General features: G+C 32.1%; 1 protein-coding gene across 1 annotated transcript in view; it reads right to left on the bottom strand.

Annotated features, from left to right (window-relative positions):
• LOC148872140 (uncharacterized) overlaps positions 1 to 22,895 on the bottom strand; it is a 52,041-nt gene that overhangs the window by 15,967 nt on the left and 13,179 nt on the right. Inside the window, 4 exon segments of the mRNA XM_088970080.1 lie at positions 17,995 to 18,010; positions 18,548 to 19,485; positions 19,487 to 19,662; positions 19,665 to 19,748. Coding sequence (XP_088826206.1) covers positions 17,995 to 18,010; positions 18,548 to 19,485; positions 19,487 to 19,662; positions 19,665 to 19,748 — 1,214 coding nt within the window.

The following is a 22,895-nucleotide window of genomic DNA, read 5'->3' as shown; positions in this document are numbered from 1 at the left end:
CTAGGGGTCTCAGGCTCAAGAGGGGTGGGGCCTGATTATATAGGGAAAATGGCCCATCCCTACTTAAAAGGTAAGGGGTGCAACTTGGGTGAGCTCAGTTTGGGTTCTTATCAAAATTTGAATGAATGCAACTTGAAGGCTCGAGCCCAAAGCTGTAAAATGCTAAGGACCCATTTGGTTTCTTGAAATAAGTGCCAAGAATCGGAATTAGAATGGCCCATTTCTATTTCAATTATTTATTTGGAAGGCAAGAGATTCCCATTCTAGAGTATGCCAACAAGTAAAGAACTCATTAAAAAAACCCAAACCCTAATTTTAATAAAATAATAAAATATTATTAAATTAATAATTAGATAATAATAATATAATAAAAATAAAATAGTAAAATAATAATAAACTATGAATAATATATTCATATAGTAGGAAAACTATTAGTACTATATATAATACAATATTACTAAATTAATAATAACAAACAAATATATTAATTATTAAATACAATAGTATCATAAAAAAGAATAAATAAAGTATTTATACAATATAATTAAAGTAATAATAAAATAAGAATATATTAATAATTAAAATAATACTAATCATATATTAGTAGAATATTAATAAAATAATATTAGTATAATACAATATTATTTAATAAATAATAAGCATAATAATAATTTTGTACAAATATTATATTAATATAATATAATTAAAGTAATAATCAAATACTAACATATTAATTATTAAATAATAGTGAATAAAATTTCAAATAATAAATTATTAATAAACTATAATAATAAAAATATTATTAAAGTCATAATAAAATAATAATATATTAATAAAATACTCATAAATTAATGATAAATTATAATATATTAATTATTAAATACTAATGAAGTAATAATAACAAAGTAATAATCAAATAATAATTATATATTCATAAAATATTAATAAAGTAATAATAAAATAATAAATAGATTAATATAAAATCCAAATTTTTTAATTGATTCCAATTCCAACTCCAAATGAAACAAACAACAACAATCGGTATATGATTCTAATTCCTGACCGAACCAAAGAAGCGTCTAGAATAAGTGATTTCAATTATGATCCCTAAGGATTCTTATTCTAATTTCAATTCTAATCTTGTCTACAAACCAAACGGACCTTACGTTGGGTCAACCCAAATACGTCCCTACTTAAAAGTAGCTCACTACTTAGACAAAGGGGTTACTATTTCTTCTTTACGCCCCAATACTTGTTTATTGCTGAATTTTATAATAGTGCGCCAGATGTGATAACCTTCATTGAAAATCAATGAGAACTAATGGCGAGGGAGAGGGAGATGGATACGAAGAGAGAGATGGAGAAGGAGATGGAGGAGATTGGTTAGTGGTGGTGTAGATGATGTTATCGAAGCTGTTGTTGTTGTTGTTGTTGTTGTTGTTGTCAGTGGTCTCTAAGTAAGTAGAAATTGCAGAGTTGAGATCCTAATTGTGGCTCTCCAGGAAGAAGACCGCCTTAACCCTCAAACCCGAAGTGATCTCAATAAACGTTTGCACCAATTATTTGTCCTCTCCTTCCTTCTCCATATTAGAGTTTTAGGCTTCTCTCTCTCCCCCCGTCTTTGTGTGTGGAAGATCTCTAACTCCTATTGGATCTACAACTCAATCACTATTCCACCGACTTCACCCTTGAAGAATTGCCCTATAAAACCCCGAGAACGAACCAAAGGAAGATCCATTATTCTGTTAAAAACTTTTATGTCTCCTCTGTTTGGAAAATGGGTCAATCATCAATTGGGCTTTATTTTAAAAATTTGTGAAATAATGAAGGGTAAATTTGATATTTTAGTTTTTAAAACTTGGGAGTACTTTAAGACAATAGTTTAACAGTAAAGGTGCAATTTTTTAATTAGCTAAACAATAAGGGTAATTTAAGAAAATTTCCCTTGTAAGAATTCCTAGAGGCTTGGTTATTTTTCAAGATGCAAAAGACATTACTAAAAACATTTGCCCAATGAAGTGATGAACTAGTAATACATCTGAGAGAGGTATGAATAGAAGTATTCACAATGTAGCAAAACTAGGACTTTATATTGAAAGATTGTCATTCATGGTAAGATTGATCAAGTGGGAAAATGTTGAAAATATGGTTTACAATATTTTAATCAAATTCAACTTTCAATTAAATAAATTCATTCTTTTGAAAATGGTAAGGTATAAGATTTATTAAGAAGAAAATGGACTATACCCTCTAAAAGACCAAAACTAGACTCTAAAGTTGACGCCCAATCCAAAACAAAAATAAATAGAGCAAGGCTCCATGCCCATGTAAATATCTAAGACTAGGCTGCACAATTAGGCCAATCACTCTGAACAAAATACCACATCCAAACAAACAATTCAGCTATCACTTTGAAACAAATTCATGCCTCAGTACTGGCATAGCTAGGATTTTTGTTCTAGTGGGCCATAATAACTTAAAGCATTGTAAATGTTAGAAAGGCTTTTTCTTTTTTACATTTTCAACCACCTAAGTTGTAGCTCATAGAGGCCTTTGTTCCCATTTTCAACCACCTAAGTTATATAAGTCATGAAATCATATCCAATAAAAATCTAGAAAGCCAAAAATAGTCTTACATTAGTAGGGACTAATGCAATGTACGAGCTTTGTGAAGTGAAAGCTAAAAAGTAGAAACACATAAGAGTAGACAGTTGTTTTATATTTTAACTTTTTAAATAATTAATAATTATTTATATTTCATATACTATTTTTAATAATTTTTTTGTAATGCAAAAATAACAATAATTAATTACAACTAGGGTTGTTCGTCAAACGATGAAAGTAACCAAATTGACCAACCCAACCCAACTTGGTCGGTTTTCTAGTATTTCTAGTTGACTTCGGCTTAGCAATTTCCCAACCCGACTACGTCATGTTAGTTTCGTTTTGGTCATTTGTGTATATATATATATAATTTGTTAGGAGCAAATTTTTTAAACTACCCCTACTATTTAGCTAATTAACAAACTATACCCTTACTATTTAACTATTGTCTTAAACCACCCCTAGTGTTTGTAACAATTGTCATTGTCATTAAATTGTAATGGAAATGATGAAATGTCCCTTTTTCCCTTGAACTCTTCCTCATTTAACTCAAAAAACCTATTTTTCATTCTCCCCCTCCTGCTCAAAGCACAACGGCAAACTAATAGAGATAGGCGGTAATGTGAATAACCCCCTCCACCTTCAGTCTCTCTCTCTCTCTCTCTCTCTCTCTCTCTCTCTCTCCCCTTCATAACCTTTGTTCTATCTCATTCCCTTCCCTTCCTTGTTTCATCATCGTCACTGCAACAAGTTGCAACAGTGGATTTAAACCCTGCAACAGCTCCTCCCCGTTTTGTTTTTTTATTATTCTTCCTTTCCCTCTCTTTCCCTCGATCACAATTTTCCTCTCCCTTTCATTCTTTCTCTATCCCTTCTCTTGTATCGTTAACACAATGAATTTGGATCTGGCAGTACTCCAATGCTACCTTCCACCCCGCAACTAACTCTGACATTGGTTTCACTTATATGAAAGTTGACGCTCTACTCTGTAATCTTTGCACATTAATTTACACCTCTATATTAGTTTGAATTGGTTATTATTCAAAAAATCTCGTACCCACTTGATTATTATTTGAAGTGTTAAGAATCATTTGTCGTTTGCCTCCTGTTCCACTACTTCATCAATGGAGAAGTCATCAAAGAGCCCCACTGCATCAGATATGGTAGCTTCCATGTACCAAGTGTTCAGTTTTATGGATTTGATTCCACTTAGCATATGTTGGGATTGTGTCTTATTTTACAACCACTAGATTAATTTTAATCTAACGATAGGTGAGGTCTCTCTTTAAATTAAAGAGGTTTTACATATAAAAACTTTCTTTTGTATGTAGGGTTAGGGCTTTTTTGGAGAGAATGTGTGAGAGAAAAACACAGACTGCTTTTGGTGTGAAAGTGAGTTTTTTCTCTTGTTTTTGTTTCTTGGGTTGACAGGAAAGGGAGAACGGGTGTACAAGGGTTAAGGGTTGGTTTGAGTTTCAAGCCACAAGATATTTGTAATGCTTCTCAGATTTATTTCATAGTGAATAACAGGTTTCATCTCTCCTGTGGACGTGGGCAGTATGGATGAACCACATAAATCTTTGTGTTCTTTATGGTGGTTGTTTTTACTTGTCTTTTCTTGGATTTTATCATTTTTTTTCTATTACATTTCTTGTGGTTGTTATTTCAAATACCTTGTGATTTTATATTGTGGGTGGTTGTTATGAGGCCTCAACAAAGTGGTATTAGAGCGCCTAAGTTAGTGTTTACAAGGTGTTTGCGAAATTTCTTGAGAGATAATGGCAGCAAAAGTTACAGGTCCTTAGTTTTAGATTGAGAGGTTTGATGGCAAAGGCAGTTTTACCCTATGTCAATTAAGGGTAAAGGATGTCCTTGTTCAATAACGCTTGGCTAGAGCATTGAAGGGAAAGGATGAGAAGCTATAAGACATGAAGGTTGCTGATTGGGAGGACATCAAGTCAAGGTGTGTTAATACAATTCTATTGTTATTGGGTCTTGGTTGATAACGTTATGTTTAATATTATGGAGGAAGATTCTGCACCGAAATTGTGGGATAAGCTGAAGAAGCTTTATTTGGGAAAAAACTTAACTACGAAGCTATATCTAAAGCAACAGTTGTACGGGTTAAAGATGGAAGAAGGTGGGAATCTCATGGAACACCTAAATGTGTTCAATAGTATCTTGGATCAACTAGGGAAAGTTAATGTCAAGGTGGAGGAAGAAAACATGGCCCTTTTGCTTCTTATCTCACTTTATGATTCATATGAAAACTTGGTGACAACATTGTTGTATGGGAAAGATACAATAAAAATAGAAGAAGTTACTACATCTCTTTTATCCAATGAGGTTAGGAGGAAGTCCAAGTATGAAAGCGGGCAAGACTTTGTGTTGGTTACGCTGGGAATAGATTGAAAATAAAGGTCGTTTGACAGGGGATCTCAAAAAAGCAGGTATAGATCCAGGACTAAGGAAAAGGACAAGATACAATGCTATAGATGCATGAAATTTGGTCACATGAAGAGAGATTTTCGTGCATGAAAAAGGAGTGGGGGTGAATCCGGAAGCATGGTAGTTGCATCTGATGATGATGGAAACGTTCTCATAGTCTCCGAAGGTATGTGCTATTTTTCTCCAAATGAGTGGGTTTTAGATTTTGGATGTTCTATGCATATTTTCTTTAGGAAGAAATATTTTGACACGTTCCAAGAGAGGAAGACATGTGTTGTCTCCTTAGGTGATGAATCTACGTGTAACATCATGAGTGTTGGGACAGTGAAAATCAAAATGTTCGATAGAGTGGTTCATACTTTGGGTGGTGTAACATATGTCTCAAAAATGTGTAGGAATCTAATATCACTTAGCCAGTTAGACTCTAAGGAATGCAAGGTTTTTGCTGCAGGTGGAGCTATAAAAATCACACATGGCGATATGGTCCTGATGAAAGAAGAAAAATGTAAGAGTTTGTATCATCTGGTTAAGAGTACAATAGTTCCCAAGACCTTGATGGGATGTTGGAAACGGAATGTGCAAGGTAGTGTAGCCACACGGAGGGTCTCTTTTGCAGATAAAGTGGAGACAAGTGCTGCAAGTTTCCAAGGTATAGATGATGGTGAGAGGAAGATTCCTATTGGAAGAGAGGAAGGATCGAGGTCATTCTTTGAAGTTAATTAGGATTGTTAGTGGTATTTTACAAAGCCAATTGAGGTTTGTAGTATTTGCAAATATGTGTTGGCACAAACAGTATATCTCTAATGTGGTTGAAAAATAAGCCAATGTGGAGATTGTTGGGATTGTGTCTTATTTTACAACTGTTGGATTAATTTTAATCTAACGGTTGTTGTGGTTCCTCTTTAAGTTAAAAAGGTTTTACATATAAAAGCTTTGTTTTGTATGTAGGGTTAGGGATTTCTTGAGGAGGTGTGAGAGAAAAATATAGAGTGCTCTTGGTGTGAGTGTTTTTTCTCTTATTTTTTGTTTCTCGGGTTGAGAGGAAAGGAGGAACAGGTGTACAAGGGTTAAGGGTTGTTTGAGTTGCAAGCCACAAGATATTTGTAATGCTTCTCAATTTTCTTTCATAGTGAATAATAGTAGGTTTCATCTCTCCCGTGGACGAAGACAGTAAGGCCGATCACCAAACCACGTAGATCATTGTGTTCTTTGTTGTACTTGTTTTTATTTGTCTTTGCTTGGATTTCATCATTTTTGTTGCTATTAGATTTCTCATGGTTGCTATTTCAAATACTTTGTGATTTTATACAGTGGATGGTTGTTGTGAGGCCCCAACAACATAATCGCCCAAATTTAGGTTGGATTTAGGCTCACTATCTCCAATTCAGTCAAGATCCCCCTTGATAGTTTCTAGTATTCATCTCAATGGCTAAACCTTTTGTTGTAGATGCAAGATTTATCCTATCCCTACGTTTAAAATTTGGAATGGCAGTTTTCGATGGTATGCTAGATGTAATAGAAACAATAAGGGATAAACTCGTTTTACTCAACCAGACAGCCCTCATTTCTTAGGGAAGAACTTGTCTTCATCCCTGTGTTGTTGGTGATGACTACTGTGAAGAAGAAGGTGTTAAGAGCTCGGTTCGCCGCTGTTGAAAGGAAGAAAGACAATGAAGAAGAAGAAGAAGAAGAAGGGAGTGGGATAGGGACGAAGGGTAAATTTGGGTTTAAAAAAAAAATTTGTCACATTTGTACGGTTTTGATGGAACACTAACAGATGCTAATGATAAGGGTAGAGCTAGTCAATTGTTAGAAATAGTAGTGATGGTTTATGACAACAATTAAATAGTAAGGGTACAATTTGTCAATTATCTAAACAATAGGGGTAGTTTAAGAATTTTGCCCTTTTTAATGTGGGAAAGTGGAAAAATTCTCATATTTCTTAGTCTAAAATATTTTATATTATAAATTAAAATTTTTTAATTTATTTTTTAATAATAGTATTATAATTTTAAATTTAAGTTTATTTTTTAAGTTTAAATCTTTTAAACCGACCTAAAGCAATACAAGTGTTCTCTACTTGTTGTTGACCCTCCTAGTTGAACTATCCAAATCGTAGCATGGCCCTAATTCCGCATTCGATTCAGTTGAAACCCGCCTTGTGTCAAAAACCAATTGACCTAGACAGTTCAACCATTGACCTATTCGACTCAGTCATCGGGTTGCAGGCAAGGAGTAAAATATCGACATGATATACACCGATACGGAAGCGTTTCAACCCTGGTTTCACAAGAAACAAATGACTCGACACTCACTATAAAAAAGAGGGGTGGCATTATTTGAACCTAGGTTGGTCAATGCCCAAGCACCAATTGTCTTTAACCACAAAGCCACTTCGTACTTCATGCCAAAAAGTGTAATAAATTAACTTTTATTCAAGTAATTGTCTACATGCAAACCGAAAAAACAACATATATTTATTATCAACAACTCCAACTACAAATTAAAAAGAACAATATTCAGAATTAGTATTTTGTAAATCAACGAATAAATAATTTATAAAATCCAAATATATATCAAAAAATGAATTTCAATTTCAAAAATTTATACAAATAAAGTTTTAATAATAGAATAATTATTTTTTAAAGTAATAATAGAATTATTATTTTAATACTTAAAAGTCTTAATTAATATTTTATAAATTCTTAATTCATATTTTAATTTTCTTAATTAATATTTTATAAATTCTTAATTAATATTTTAATTTTCATTAAATGATAATGCATTTATTATTTATAAATATTGTTTACAAAATATTTCAAAATATAATATAAATTAAATCTATCAAATCCATTATTCTAAATTTTTTTAAAAATATAATTTTTTAATTTTGAAACATTATAAAAATTAAATTTTAATAATGAAATAATTATTTTAGTAATTAAAATTTATGAATTTTCATAGATATGCTTCTACAAAATTTTCATAGATTTGGTATATTTTACATTAAGATTATATATTTTTATAAATTATAAATTTATATTTTAATTTAGATTTTATAATACCATATTTATTGTTTACAAAAGAAATATATTTTTTACCAAACATTTGAGAATTAATTATTTAGTTGAATTTTTTGTTAATGCTAAAAATAAAAATAGTAAAATAGAAAAAAATGATATAATAATTCAAATATAATAGTTGCATATGCTTTATGCCTTGCACTTTAGTAGATAATAAAATAATATTAGTTTTTTGCATGTATTAATTTGTAAAAGCCTATATAATTTGTGCCTTGGACTCTTGGTTGATGCATTATTAATAGAAATATATAATATCTATGTGTCCCACTATATTAATTATAATATATTTCTTCATATATATCATTTAAATATACAATTCTTATGTAATTATACATTATTTTCAGTTATTTTGACATTAAACTTAATGTTATTAATATACTTATGGAATTTGTATGCATTTCCTTAGCGTATCCATGCATTTTCATATTTTTTCTCCGTATCCTTGCGTTTCCCAAGCGTATCTATATTCATATATGTATCCAAGTTGTCTAATACAATACTCGATACCGATACTTTAATCCTTGGTTACAGTTTACACGTATTGTATGTGCAAACTTTCAGAGGCCATAAATTTGCACTTTAATCTACAATTGAGGTGATTTTCTTTTTTTTTATTTTAGGTAACTTCTTGAGATCTATGCATCCCAAGATGCCATGGGTGCATTATCCTATTATTTCACAAAAAAAAGCTCCCTTTTGGCTCAAATTGTAATTTTTAATATTTTTATAAATAAAAAATTATAAAATAAATAATAAAAATATAAATTAAATATAAAATAATACATATATTATATGTAAAATATAATTATACACTATTTATTGATAAATTTATGTTATTTTCACACACATATATACATATATACACATTTATATACATATATAAATATATAGTTATTTAAATATATAGAGTGTTAACATTGGACAATTTGACCCATTTGATGTGGACGATCGAACTGGTGACCCGTGACCCAAAGGAAAAAGTGGATCGCTTTTGTGTCTTAGCCTTTGGCCTCATCACCCTACCTCCCATTTCACTATGGCAACAAAGGTGGAAACTTCCCAAACATTAAATGTATAGGATAATTAAATTTATTAAATATCAATTTATTATGAAATTTTTATTAATTAATTATTTATAAATACATATATTTTTAAAAACTAATCTATATAGATAAATTAATAATTCTATCAAATAACTTTCAGAAAAATTAATATTTATTAATAATGATTTTAAAATCTTCATCTATATTTATTATATATTTCTATATAATATTAATGTTTGTTGTATTTCCAATAATTATTTATTGTATTTTTATGCATAATTTAAGTTATGATATTCTGTTAAGTTTATGATTGTTTAAATTTTTTAATAAAGTTAGATCGTTTTATTACGAATTAAGTATAATATTAATGGAATTAAATTTAAAAATTATTATTTTTTAAATTAAAAACAATAACTTATTTTGAAGTTTCTATTATGTTAATTGTTTTTAAATTGAAATTAAATTTTATCACTTAATAATTATAAATTTATTATAATTAATTATTAAATTTTATAATGACAACATGAAAGTATTATTTATAATTATAATAATATTTTTAAATAATTATTAAATTTTATTACTTTAGTTTTATTATAGATTAGGAGATGTTTTAGGAGGAAGTTTTAGGTGGGGAGGTAGTTTAAGGGAAATTTTAGGAGAGGAGATTATTTAGGTTATTGGTAAAGCATGAGAGAGTGAGAGATTTTAGGTAGTTTTTATGGGGAAAGGAGAATCTCTCATTGGTTGTTTCAAAAATGATATGGAATAAAAAAATACAAAATTCAAAACAAGAGAAAATTCCTAGATTGCTTTGTTTTAGTATGTGTGTGTGTGTAGAGAGAGAGAGAGAGAGTCTCTAAACCAGTTCAATCATTACAGAAATCCTCCTAAACAAGCTCTTTATATGCATAATCCAAAAGTCAATTAGTCAAAAGTCCAAATAAAATGCCTAAATTAATATTGAGGCCAATATGGGAAAGTTGACTAAAAAGTCTAAAATAATACATGAACTTTATGCCTTTTTTTCTTTTTTGAACTTCAGTAGGGTCAATTAACCCCACTCAAATACATGTAGCTTCACCCTACACCTCGTCCTATCCTAGAAAACAATCAGCTCATTCTAAACTAGAACTGAGCTCAAATAACAACATTCCTACCCCCCTGGTCCATTGGTATTAGCCTCTAGCACCATGCCTTCAACTCTTCATAAAGGTCCACCAACTTTCCTAATGCCTTTTAGGATGTATTTGGTTTAAAAGAAAAGGTAGAGAAAAGGTAAAGAAACCCCTCTATTGGTTTCCCTACCCTTTTCATTCAAACCAAACACAGCCTTAGTGTTTTAGTGACATGGAAACCCATAGGTATCATACTCTTAGAAGTTGTTGCAACCTTGCAATACTATCAAACAATAGACAACAATATGTGGTGATGAGTTTTATTATATTTTTTAAATAAAAGGATTCATTGTGCATCCCACCTAGATTATTCAACTTAATATAACCCTACATTAGGAATTTGAGAGAGAAAGAGAGATTTTTCTAATGAGACGGATTTTATTCTTTTAAAAATGAAAGAAAAAATTGTTATGTATCTTGTTTAGTAATGGCTCAAAGGGCTAAGATTTGGTTATTTTTGAAGTTTGGTGGGATAGATAACTTAAGTGGCTAGCTTGAATTTAATGTAAATATCAAACAGTGTATGCCCTTACCTCCAATTAGAATGTTGTATACTGAAATATATGAATGAACAAAATCAGTTCATCATTGTTTCATGATTGTGATTGGTATATTCCTATTTATTATCCTTAAACTAGACATTTATGACAAATGTTACTTTAGAATGTTTTTGCAATTGGATAAACTTAGGGAATTTACCTTGACAAAGTTGACATTGATGTACTACTGAAATGGTGGAGCAACTTATTTCAGTTGCTAGGGTTATACCCTATGTATAGTTAAGTGGGTGTTTATAAGAAATGCTAAATATTAACCAATTTTTTGTTCTGCATTTGACCTTGGAGATAAATGAGCAAAATTGAAAAGTTGCATTTAATCTCAAACTTGATAATGATATTACACTAGGTCTTTAATCAGGTTGTTTTTGATATGTTAACTAGTAAGATCTTTTTAAGGTTAAATACCTAGGCATATTGGAACAATTCAGAATACTTTCCGAGTGGGTGATCATTATGATGGGATCAATCCATTTGTTATACAAAAATAATGTCAGGGTTAACACTCTCTCTAATGAAAACCTAAAACTAGTAATTGTGGAATTCGATTGTTTTTTAAATCACTTTGCAAAATGTATTTATATTTATCATATATTGTTTTATGAAAAATGCTTTACAAAAGATTTTAATCCTAAGATCCATCTGAATAGAGAGTATGACATTGCATTTAATTGTCAGGAAAGAGGTCCTTCCTTGTAAGCAATGTTTGATCATTTATGATTGAGAGATTAAGAAAAAAAGAACATTGAAGGGATGAAAATTTATGGGTTTTTTATTATATTAATCCATTATCATTAGGCTTCATTGGGTGGCTGAAACCACGGATAACTTAGACATAAGTGTTGTTGGATCTATATTGGGCCCAATTATGTTGGCTTAAGGGTTCATTAAGTTTACTTAGTGAATTTGACTCATGCATATTCTAGCATGGGCCGAACCCATATGGACTGATATAGGACTTTTGTAGGTCCCATTCCATACATTATTCAAGCATAATAAGGCTTACAACAGTAATAATATTGAACCACTTATGTAAGGGACCTTAGACCATTAGCTAGTTTGTAGTGAGTCTGAGTATCGGATAGTCTTCATTACATTAGAATTGGAATATCTATAAAGGTTACAAGAAATAGAGATCAAATTAGACTAATGCACCTCTTCCTTGTACCTTTCTCTTTACTCCCTTGCTACCCAAAGACCCTAGTTCAACCTAGCCTTAAGAAGCTTGTTTTCTCTTGTGTTTTTCCTATAAAACATCATAAAATTAAAGTTGTTAAGAATTACATATATCCAAGCAAGTTGGAAAATGAATCAAATGAAACTAGTTACAAGATCTTTACATCAACTCTGCCATTTTCAGTTGGAAGGACAATTTGAACTTGCATTACTCTAGGAAATGTGTTTTGTGGTATCTCCATGTCAGCTATACCATTGGTTTAGTTTGAATTTAGATCAAGTTTGATTCAATGTAAGATTGATCCAATGATAATTTGATTTTCAAAATCTAGAGAATCCGACTCTTGAATTTTGGACTGAAAATAAAAAATTGAAATTCAGGCAACAAACCCTAGCTGGTTTGACCTACATATTGACGCAACAGTCTTCCAACAATAAATTCTATTTTGATTAGTCCTATATTAGGAATTAGATCAGTTCAGCTGGCCTTAGATGTCCCTTTGATAGTATATTAATATATGTTTGGCATCGATGTTGCAGTTGTTGATGTGTGGCTTGAAGCACCGTTTTCTGAGAAAATGGTGCCTTTTTTTTGTTTGGAACCATTGCTGCCAAGTAAGACATTTCCTGGAGCAACAGCCACTTTTTCTGTTTGGTACCAATGCTCTAGGAAATGTTTTCTGCACTGGTACCAATTATTCAGTGCCATATTAGTGCCACCTCACTGCCCTGTTGGCAGCAACGAGCTGTAGCTCCAGGAAAGCCCGGTTCCTGGAGTACCATTTTTCTGATGTGGCACTGATGTGGCACCGTTGACCCAGGAAACGACAACGATGCCAAACTGTCTTTTAGTAGTCCCCCCTCATCATCACTAAATTATGTCCATGCCCCAAACAATGTATCTTACCCGAGTAAAACGTGCAAAATTTAAAAATGCAAATGAATTTATGAATTTCTACCAAAATAAAAGCTATAAAATCCAAGAATACTATTGCAATTTTGATTTCCACCCAAACTTGGCAAACACTAGTTTAACGTCAAAACTCAAAACACTTGGAAGATTTATGGATTACGACATTGAATATTTCCAAACTATTATTTCAAATTTATTTAAAATTAGATATGTTATTTTAAATAGAAATTCATCCTTTGTATTAAAGGAAAAGAAAGCTTTTTCACAGATCTTGTACAAACAAGAATGCAAAATTTGCCATTTTGAAGAGCATAGATCTACCACAAACGCTTCCCACATCCTCACCTAGTGGACACTACAGCTCGAATTGGGTATATCTCCCTTCTCATTTGGATTACACAACTTCACAATGATCCCTTGCTGAAAAAAAAAAAAAAAAAAAATTACTACAACAAAACTTCACAGCGATCTAGTATTTATTTACACGGTTCTTTTCCTTTTGTTCCATTGGTCAACACAACGAGGGTCGCCTATCGCCCACCTCCATAATAATCTCCACAAGATTCGATCCCAAGTTTTCACTGGAATGAGCCAGCAACCACGAAACCAATAGGGATGACCATGGGCTGGGCTAAGCTGGGCCAGGGCCAGATTTTGCTTTGGTGATAAGGGCTTTATCCAAACCCTGGGCCCAGCCTGTTCTGCACCTTGGGCCTAGATTGCAATCCCAAGAGCAGCCTATCGCCCACCCCCATAATAATCTCCACAAGATTCGATCCCAAGTTTTCGATGGAATGAGCCAGCAACCACGAAACCACTAGGGATGATCATGGGCTGGGCTGAGCTGGGCCAGGGCCAGTTTTCGCATTGATAAGGGCTTTATCCAAACCCTGGGCCCAGTTTTGCACTTTGGGCCTAGATTGCAATCCCATGAGCAGCCTTAAATGGGCCCGGGCCAGGTTCACAGGCTTTCTAGGCCTAATGACTTTGGATCCAATGAATCTAATAACAGTTTAGTTAGCTGGAAATTTCCAAGTAATTTTGCTCACAAGATGAATGTGGATGGGGCTTGTCGTGGCAATCCTGATGAAGGAGGAGGTGGGGGTTTACTTAAAAACTCTTTTGGAACTCTCATATTTGCTTTTCACTGTTACTATTGTCAATCTACCTTTATTCAAGCAGAATTTTTAGCTCTGTATGATGGTCTAAGCCTTTGTTTGCAAAGAGGCTATAAAGAGATTAAGGTTGAAAGTGATAACAGGATAATTTTTAGCATTCTAATGGGTAAATTAGATTATCCTTGGAATTCTGTTTACATCTTGTGCAAGATTAAGAATTTAGTGCAGAGAATGAATATTAGGTGGACCCATATCTTAAGAGAGGGAATTTGGGTGGACCTGAGATGGTGAGGGAGAGCTATGTATGCTTGGGTTATGGGGCAAGGCGGGCTAAGTCCTCCCTTGTTATTACAAATTTTCCTTTTGAAAATGCTTAATAAAATTTAAGGTGATCGCCCCTCCACCTAGAGTAAAGTTTGGGGTTAAAAAAAAAAAAACAGTTTAGTTATTTAAAATTTTTAAATTAATTAACATATAATACATGAAAAGTATTGCACAAGTTTAAGTTTGGTTGGAATTAGCTAGAATTTGGGCCTATAGTGCAAAAAATAAGGCATTGACTACTCCCCATAGCCGGGATGGGCCCAAACTGGGCTTGAAGTGTTGTGTCCAAGCCAAGCCAAAAAATTTCTGGGCCCAAACCGGATTTGCACACAAAAACCTAGGCTTGGGTCTGGAAATTTGCAGGCTGGGCCAGGCCAAGAATGATCACTCGGCCATGATTCTTTCCTTGTTCTGTTTTTCATCGGTCAAATATATATTTAAAATTTAAAGTTTCAAGTCAAGCCAGCTCTAGGCCCAATCATAAGATCAGGACCTTAGGCTCCAATTTGGTCCAACCCTAGCTCAAAGCCAACTTTTCCAACTCAAGCCCAGTCTAAGCTAAATCCAAGACAGCTCAAGCTGGGCTTGGGCTTCATAGTCTAATATAAATCAACACAAAAAAATCGTTTACACACATATGTAATCGGGTCAGGCTTGAATTGGAAAAAAGTCGGGCCAGGTTTGAATTGACTAAGGGTTAGACTTGAATTAAGCCCAAAAAATTAAAAACCCAAACTTTTAGACCCAGATCCAGTCCAATGGTAAAAATCCAAGCCCGTGTACAATTATATACTGGATCGGTCCGGGCTTGGGTTGGGCCCAGCCAAACTGCACATCTAATATGCCAAAGAGTTGTAGCAGAAGGGTCCAATAATAATTTGACTACATCCAGATAATCACATTCATTGAAGATGCATTGAAAAGTTCAGCCTCGACATGTTTACATAATCTGAATAAGTTTGGCGGCCTTGGAATAAAATGTCTAAAAAATGTAGATATAATTAGGCTGTGTTTGGTTGCAATTCAAATAAATTTACACCGATACAAAATTATGGCAGTACAGATGATTTGAGTGTAAATTCCGACTTATTTTTGTTTCAAATTTTAGCTTATGTTGTTTGATTGTAGCATAAGCGAAGTAAATTAAGACATGAAACAGAATAAAATAAAACCCAAAATAAAATTAAATGAGAATTTGCATTTTTTTATTTGTACTCCCATTTATTTCTACTAGTGCAAATAAAAATGCACTGCAACCAAATACAGCCTAAGACTCAGTTTGGGAATAGTGTTAGGTATTTATAGACCTTGTATATATTTACACTGTACATTTTGTATATGCACTCTCTTTTGAATTGTCTAATGCTCATTTTGGTAAGAGTATAAATATAAATATGTATAGTATAAATACATATAAAATAATACAAAATACAAGGATTTGCACTCTACATATTTGTATTTATACTCCTTCCAAACTGAGACTAAGGCTCCGGTTGGAAAGAGTGTAAATACAAAAATGTACAATGCAAAGCCTTATATTTTGTACTTCTATATCTGTATTTGCACTGTACATGTTTGTCTTTGTATTCTTTCCAACCTTAATATAAAGCACAGTTTGGAAGAGGTACAAATTAATACAAATATGCAGAGTGCATAACCTTGTATTTTTGTATTATTTTCTATGTATTTGCATTGCATATATTTGTATTTATACTCCTTTCAAACTGAACCTAAGGCTGTGGTTGTTGCAGTGCAAATTTATTTACACTAGTATAAATACATGAGAGTGCAAATTAAAAATATGCAAATTCTCATTTTTATTTTGGGTTTTACTTTATTCTGCTTCATGTCTTGATTTACTTCATTTGTACTGTAATCAAATAAAATAAACTAAAATTTGAAATAAAAATACATTAAAAGTTACACTCAAATCATTTGCACTGTCATAGTTTTGCAGCAGTGTAAATTTATTTGCATTGCAACCAAACACAGCCTAAGTCTCAGTTTGAAAGGAGTATAAATACAAATATGTAGATTAAAAACATTGTATTTTATATTATTTTGTATGTATTTACAGGGTACATAATTTATATTTGTATTCTTTCCAAACAGAGACTAAAATGCAGTCTTAGCTTATCATAAAAGAGATTAAAATCTGGGTAAAGGCATTCAAATAAAAGTACTCTCGGTACTTGGATACAAATGTGAAGTCAGTGTCATCGATGAAAAGGTTTTTGTTAAAGGAGGGAGGTTCACGCATAGCGATTAGGGTTGCAATTTGGATACAAATGGGAGCCTGGTACTCTACCCAACTTGTACTCCTATTGAAGGGTTCCATATCTACAAAATTTCAAAATGCAAGGCCAGAAGTAAGTAACACCAAATGCATTACATTGGTTGGAGAAAACTCCAAAAGCTCCTAAGAAGGCACTATGTAGGTAGTATGCGATTTACACTAGGGCGACTTGTTCAACCAAATTATCATTATTATAAAGTGCTGATCACACGTTTTGTCTATACAGATAAGGTGCACATGATTATTTATCACAGTATTCAATCCACAGGTTGAGATATAGATTTGACCAATGATCTAAATTTCTAAATAAAAGAACACTTGGTCTAAGCTGGTGCAAAGAAAAGGGTGAGTATGGGTCGATTCGGTTCAGTTTCATGGCAGAGCTTATACAGGGTTGATTTCATATTTTTGGAACTAGAACCTATCATGTAAAAGTCGGTTTCAATGCCAGTTTTGATCTTGGTTGTTTTGGAGACGGTTCTAAGATCTACCCGTGGAACTTATTCTTTCTTTACTCCACCCCCGTTAATAAACACATGTTCATTAAAAACTTGACTGTCAATAAATATAATATGTAGTTTAAAACTTATATTATACACATTCAAATAGTAAAATGAAAACAAATGATTAAATAACTTAAGTAATTCAATGGCCTTTCTAAACATGACTGCTTGGGTTTAAATCTTTTTATCTTAGAAGTATTTTGTGGCTTATTTCAAGGCAAGTTTATTTCCAAGGCAATTTAATTACACCAAGATCAATTGATCGGGATGGTTTGGGTAGAGTAAACCCCTACACCTTGGAACCAGCCTAGATGGAGGCTAGTTCCAAAAATTTAGAACCAAACCCTACCCTGTAACAAATTGGGTATAGAGTTGATTCAAGGCCAATTTGAAGTTGATTCCATTCAATTCCAAATAGAATCTACCCATTTACTCACCCCGAAAAATCATGACGTTTTAGGTCAAAATTAATTTAGTTAATTGACCTAAAAAGATAATTATGTTTTGTCAATTATCATTAGGCAATATACAAAATGATACATCACTTTGCCCTCTCTGCACCAAAACATAGGGCTATAAAAAGATCTAGTAGAATCGAATATGGGTAGATTACACATTAGATTCGCCTGTATTTGAATATAAGTTGGATCTTATCTTTATTGATATATCAGATTTTAATCAAAATTTGGATTGTGTTTCGATGATGAATAGTATAAATAAGTCAAGTATATGGGGTGAATCCATAGTGAATCACTTTCAATAAGATTAAACTAGAATTCAAGTTAAGAAAAACAGATACCTAAAACACTAGCAAATCTGACAACGTTTTCCTTTTTAGTATTACATAGTACAAAATGAATGGAGAATCAACAGGGGTTGAAATAGATCAGAGCAGAGCAAGGTTTACATGTGGTCTTGTGGCCATACTACAAATAGCCCGCATTTCCATGGTTTGGATCCAAAGTCTCTGTATTTGGATTGATGCAGAATGATCAGAGAGGGATCTACTTTCTCCTTTTTTATTTTTCACATAAAACCTTCATAATTCATCTTATTCCTTCATGCCCCCTAAACTTTATTTGTCAACTTAATTATGCTAATAGTCAACTTTTTTTATTTTCCTTCAACCAAGTAGAAATCCATTAGCTATTTAGCAGGATTTGTGAATTAATAACTAAAATGTATAAAACACACTTATGGTGAAACAGTAAGGACATAAGCATGAGAGAGGACACACAACACAAATGCAATACTCGTTAGAATGCAACAACTAAAGTTTCTAATATCTATATCTTAGTAAATATGACTAGAGGGATGGATTCTGCAGTAATGGTTGTTCATCAACTTGTGTTTTGAAACTATTTTCTATACTTTTGCATCCTGTTGAAGTTGAACATGTATCCCAAAGGCCCATTGGTTTATCTATGATGCATTCTACCTCTTGAATGTTTCGTTCAACATGAGAATATCCTTCGGACCTCCTCAATCTCTCGATCTCCAATGCAACTTCTTTCATTGTTGGCCTTTCTTTTCCATTTAAACTCAAGCATATCTTTGCAATGTTGGCAACCTTTTGGAGTTCATGTTTTCTACCATCTTTCAAGACTTGAGCATCAAGAATTTCAAAAAGACGATTCTCCATTATTGCAGAAATGAAATATGTGACTATGCTTCTCCCTTCTAATGGTCTAGTGAAAGAAATTGGTTCCTCCCCGGTTAGGAGCTCCACAAGAACAACCCCAAAGCTATAAACATCACTCTTTTCTGTGAGTTGACTTGACTGAAAATACTCAGGATCCAAATATCCAAAGGTCCCTTGTACCATGGTGGTTAAGTGGGTTTTATCAATTGCAATTGATCTTGAAGTCCCAAAATCAGACACCTTAGCCCTACCTTTGTCATCCAAGAGGATGTTTGAAGACTTTATGTCTCTGTGGTAAATTGGTATGGAAGTTGCTGAGTGTAAGTAAGCAATTGCTCCTGCAACTTCTGTGGCAATTCTTAAGCGATTGTCCCATGTTAACAAGAAATCTTCACTTTGATAATGGATATTGTAGAAAAGTGTTCCACCAGAGATGAATTCATAAACCAGTAGAGGAACTTCTGTCTCTAAACAACAACCCAACAATTTAACCACATTCTTATGATTGATTTGAGAAAGTATGACAACCTCATTGATGAATTGCTCAAGTTGACTCTCGTCTACTATCTTGGATTTCTTGATAGCTACAATTCTTCCATCTGATTAGCATACCTTTATAAACTGTACCCTGTCCCCCTTGACCAAGAATTCGATTTTCATTATATTGATCAGTTGCCTTTGCTAATTCATCTACCGTAAAAACTTTTATTTTCTCAACATTGCCTTCTTTTGATGAAATTTGTTGTTCTAATAGCATGCCACCATTTCTTTTATAGAAAATTCTTTGCGTTTCTTTATTTGTCTTTTCTTCAAAACATGGTACAACCAATAACTAGCTAGAAGTAGCACCATACCTAAACCTATACCTGCATGATCCATGGAAATTAAGTAGTTATGGATAACATAAGTAAGAGGAAGCTAACAAATAGAAGATTTTAATGCAACAGAGCCTATGTATGAACTTTGTTTAAAAATCTCTGATCACACATACATCTTTGAACAAAAAATGTGCATAATGGCATGGCATGCATGCCATAAAAGTTTAGAGTGGTTGTATGATGTATAAAAGAAATATCAAGAAGCAACCTAAGCAATCAAACCATGTATAAAGGCCCTAGTTAGAGTCATTCATAAATGCTCATATTACAATCAAGTCATGAAAAATAAATAGTAAGAAACATGAAAAAAACAACACCATAAAATCAGACCTAAGCAAAAGGGGTAATCAAGAACACTTAGAGACAATGACTTGAGCATCCTCTATAGATCTATATCTATCTATATCTATACTACTATAAAAAGCACGAATGAGGCTTGAGATTTCTGAAATTTTTCTTGACTAAAATATCCCTCATTTTGAATTTGAACACCTTTTATTTTGGGGACAAAAATGCAACTTTAATACCATTATTCAGTTCATTCAATTCACTCTCATTAAATCTAATATTTATGGTAACAACTCCTATTTATTTTTAGAATTATCTAGACTAAAATAACCCTCATTTTGGATTTGGACATTCTTTATTTTGGGGGCAAAAAATATATTTTCAATACTACTACTCAGTTCATTCAATTCTCTCTCATTAAACTCTATATTTAAGGTATTAACTCCTATTCTCTGAATCATATATTTAAGGTATTTTTTATCATTACATTCTGTTACTTAAGTACATAAACAATTATTTTCATGTTATAAAAACCTATATTTTTAAAATCACCATAGAAATTAAATCCCTTTTTCCATCTAGGTGGCGGGTAAGTAGTTCAACCATCTAGGTCAAATGGGTCAACCCATGATGCCATAATTAAATAATAAAATTTAAAAATAAATAAATATACAAACAACATAAAAAAATAAAGAAAATCTGTACAAAATTTTGGGACACCACTATTATTATATATCATCATATTAAACATAAATATGATACATTTTTATAAATTAAAACTTTATTAAAATAGAAGAAAGGAAGTATTTTTAACAGAAATGCCCAAATCGAGTAGGCAAAAACCCAGGTCATACAATGGCAACCCAAAAAATAAATATGATAAATATGAAATTTAAAATCAATTTGTTAAAATAAATATGGAAATAGAATATAAAATTTAAAATCAATAAAAAATGAAACATTTTCTATTTAGGTGGTAGGTTTGTGGTTCAACCATTTGGATCAAATTGGTTAACCCATGGTGTCATAATTAAAAAATAAAATTTTTAAAATAAAGAAATACAAAAAGTTATAAAACATACAAAAAAAAATAATAGAACAATTTTGGGCACATGTCTACCATTATATATATGGCATATTAAAAATGAAGTGTAACAAATACGAATTGTTTTTATTAATGATAGAAGTGGAATACAAAAATTAGAACATTTGATGTCTAATTGGTTATCCCACTAACTACGTCAAATGGTTCAATTAAGTCACCATGTTGCTAGTCAAATAAAGGTCTTTTGCAAGGAAGTAAGTAGTTTGATGGTAAATGGAACCGGAATCATTGTCAAGTGATGGGTTAACCAAATTAAATAGTTGATTTGACCATGGGATAAAACCAATATTATAAAATTCAATTGCAATTGCATTTCCCTCCCCATTAAACAAGTTTAACTTCTGATGCCATAAAATAAATAATGAATACAAAATATAAAAAATTATAAAATTTGTAAAGAAAATTGAATATGTTCTTCATATCTATGAAAGGTATGATACCAAAAGAGTTTTAACCGATCATACTCCCAATGAATTTTAATGAATACCACTTGATTGATAGCATATGAAGGAACCTAAGATTAGCTCCAAAAGGGGAAAATGATAGAAAGTAGATTAAGATGGTTTAATTAGGTATGAGCAAATGGGTAGGTTCTACCTAGAACCGAATGAAAGCGATCTTGAACCAGTCTTAAATTGGCCCTACCCATTTTGTTATAGGGTAGGATCTGGTATCAAATTCTTGGAACCGGCCCCCACTTAGGTTAGTTCCAGGGTATAGGGGTTTATCCTACCTGAACTGACCTGATAAACTAGCCTTGGTTGAACTGACCTTGGAACTGAACTTGCCTTGAAATAAACCCCAAAATATTTTTAAGAATGTGAATATTTGAATCCATGCACTCATGGTTACAAAATCCATGGTCTCACTTGACCATCAAGTTACTTAAGTGATTTGATCATTTGTTTTCATTTTAATATTTGAATGCATATAATAAATAATGTAAAAGGTAATATTTACAAAATTTAAATTATAATGAAAATTTTTGAACCATTTATTAATACATTATGGTAATTTACATATTAAATTACTCAATTTGATCAATAAAGATAATATAAATTTTAAATTATATATTATGATTATTAAAAACCAAGTTTTTAAAGGACATGTTTATTTTTTTTTTAATGGGGAGAGTAAAGAAAGAATAGGTTCCATGGGTAAACCTTGGCACTAACCTCGGAACAGCCAAGGCTAGAGCCGACCCTAGAACCGACCTTCACAGGGTGGGTTCCAGTTTCAAAAACCTAGAATTGACCTCTATAGAGTAGGTTCAAGGTTCTTCCATGGAACTAAATTGAGTCACCCATGCTTACCCCTAAAGTTTGATCATTTACATGCAATACCATATATAACATCTATTTAAGAAAGTGATGAATTTAATGTTAAGGGGGCTAGAAGAGTCGAGGGAATTGAGAATGACCTATTTGGAAGTCCTAAAAAATTATATAAGTTCCCATACATTTAACAATGGGTATAGCATTTAAGAGAATTGAATGGTGAAAGAGGATTCATGTATCTAATCCCATATAGTTTGGACAAGGCTCTTAGATGATGATGATAACGACCTAATTCGTATCACTTTTATGATAAGAATTACACTATGCTTCGACTAATTATTTATTTTTTTTACATGAGCTCTAATAAGAAAATTTAAATTTTATCATATTTCCACATTCAACTTGTGTGCACATTTACTAGTGGTGCAAAAGGCAAAAGTCATAAGATGCCAAAAATGGGCATCT

Source organism: Nelumbo lutea, chromosome 2 (genome assembly GCF_056320005.1).
Source record: "Nelumbo lutea isolate HS-2025 chromosome 2, American lotus-T2T, whole genome shotgun sequence".
Lineage (NCBI taxonomy): Eukaryota > Viridiplantae > Streptophyta > Magnoliopsida > Proteales > Nelumbonaceae > Nelumbo > Nelumbo lutea.
This window is presented reverse-complemented; position numbering and strand designations above follow the sequence as displayed.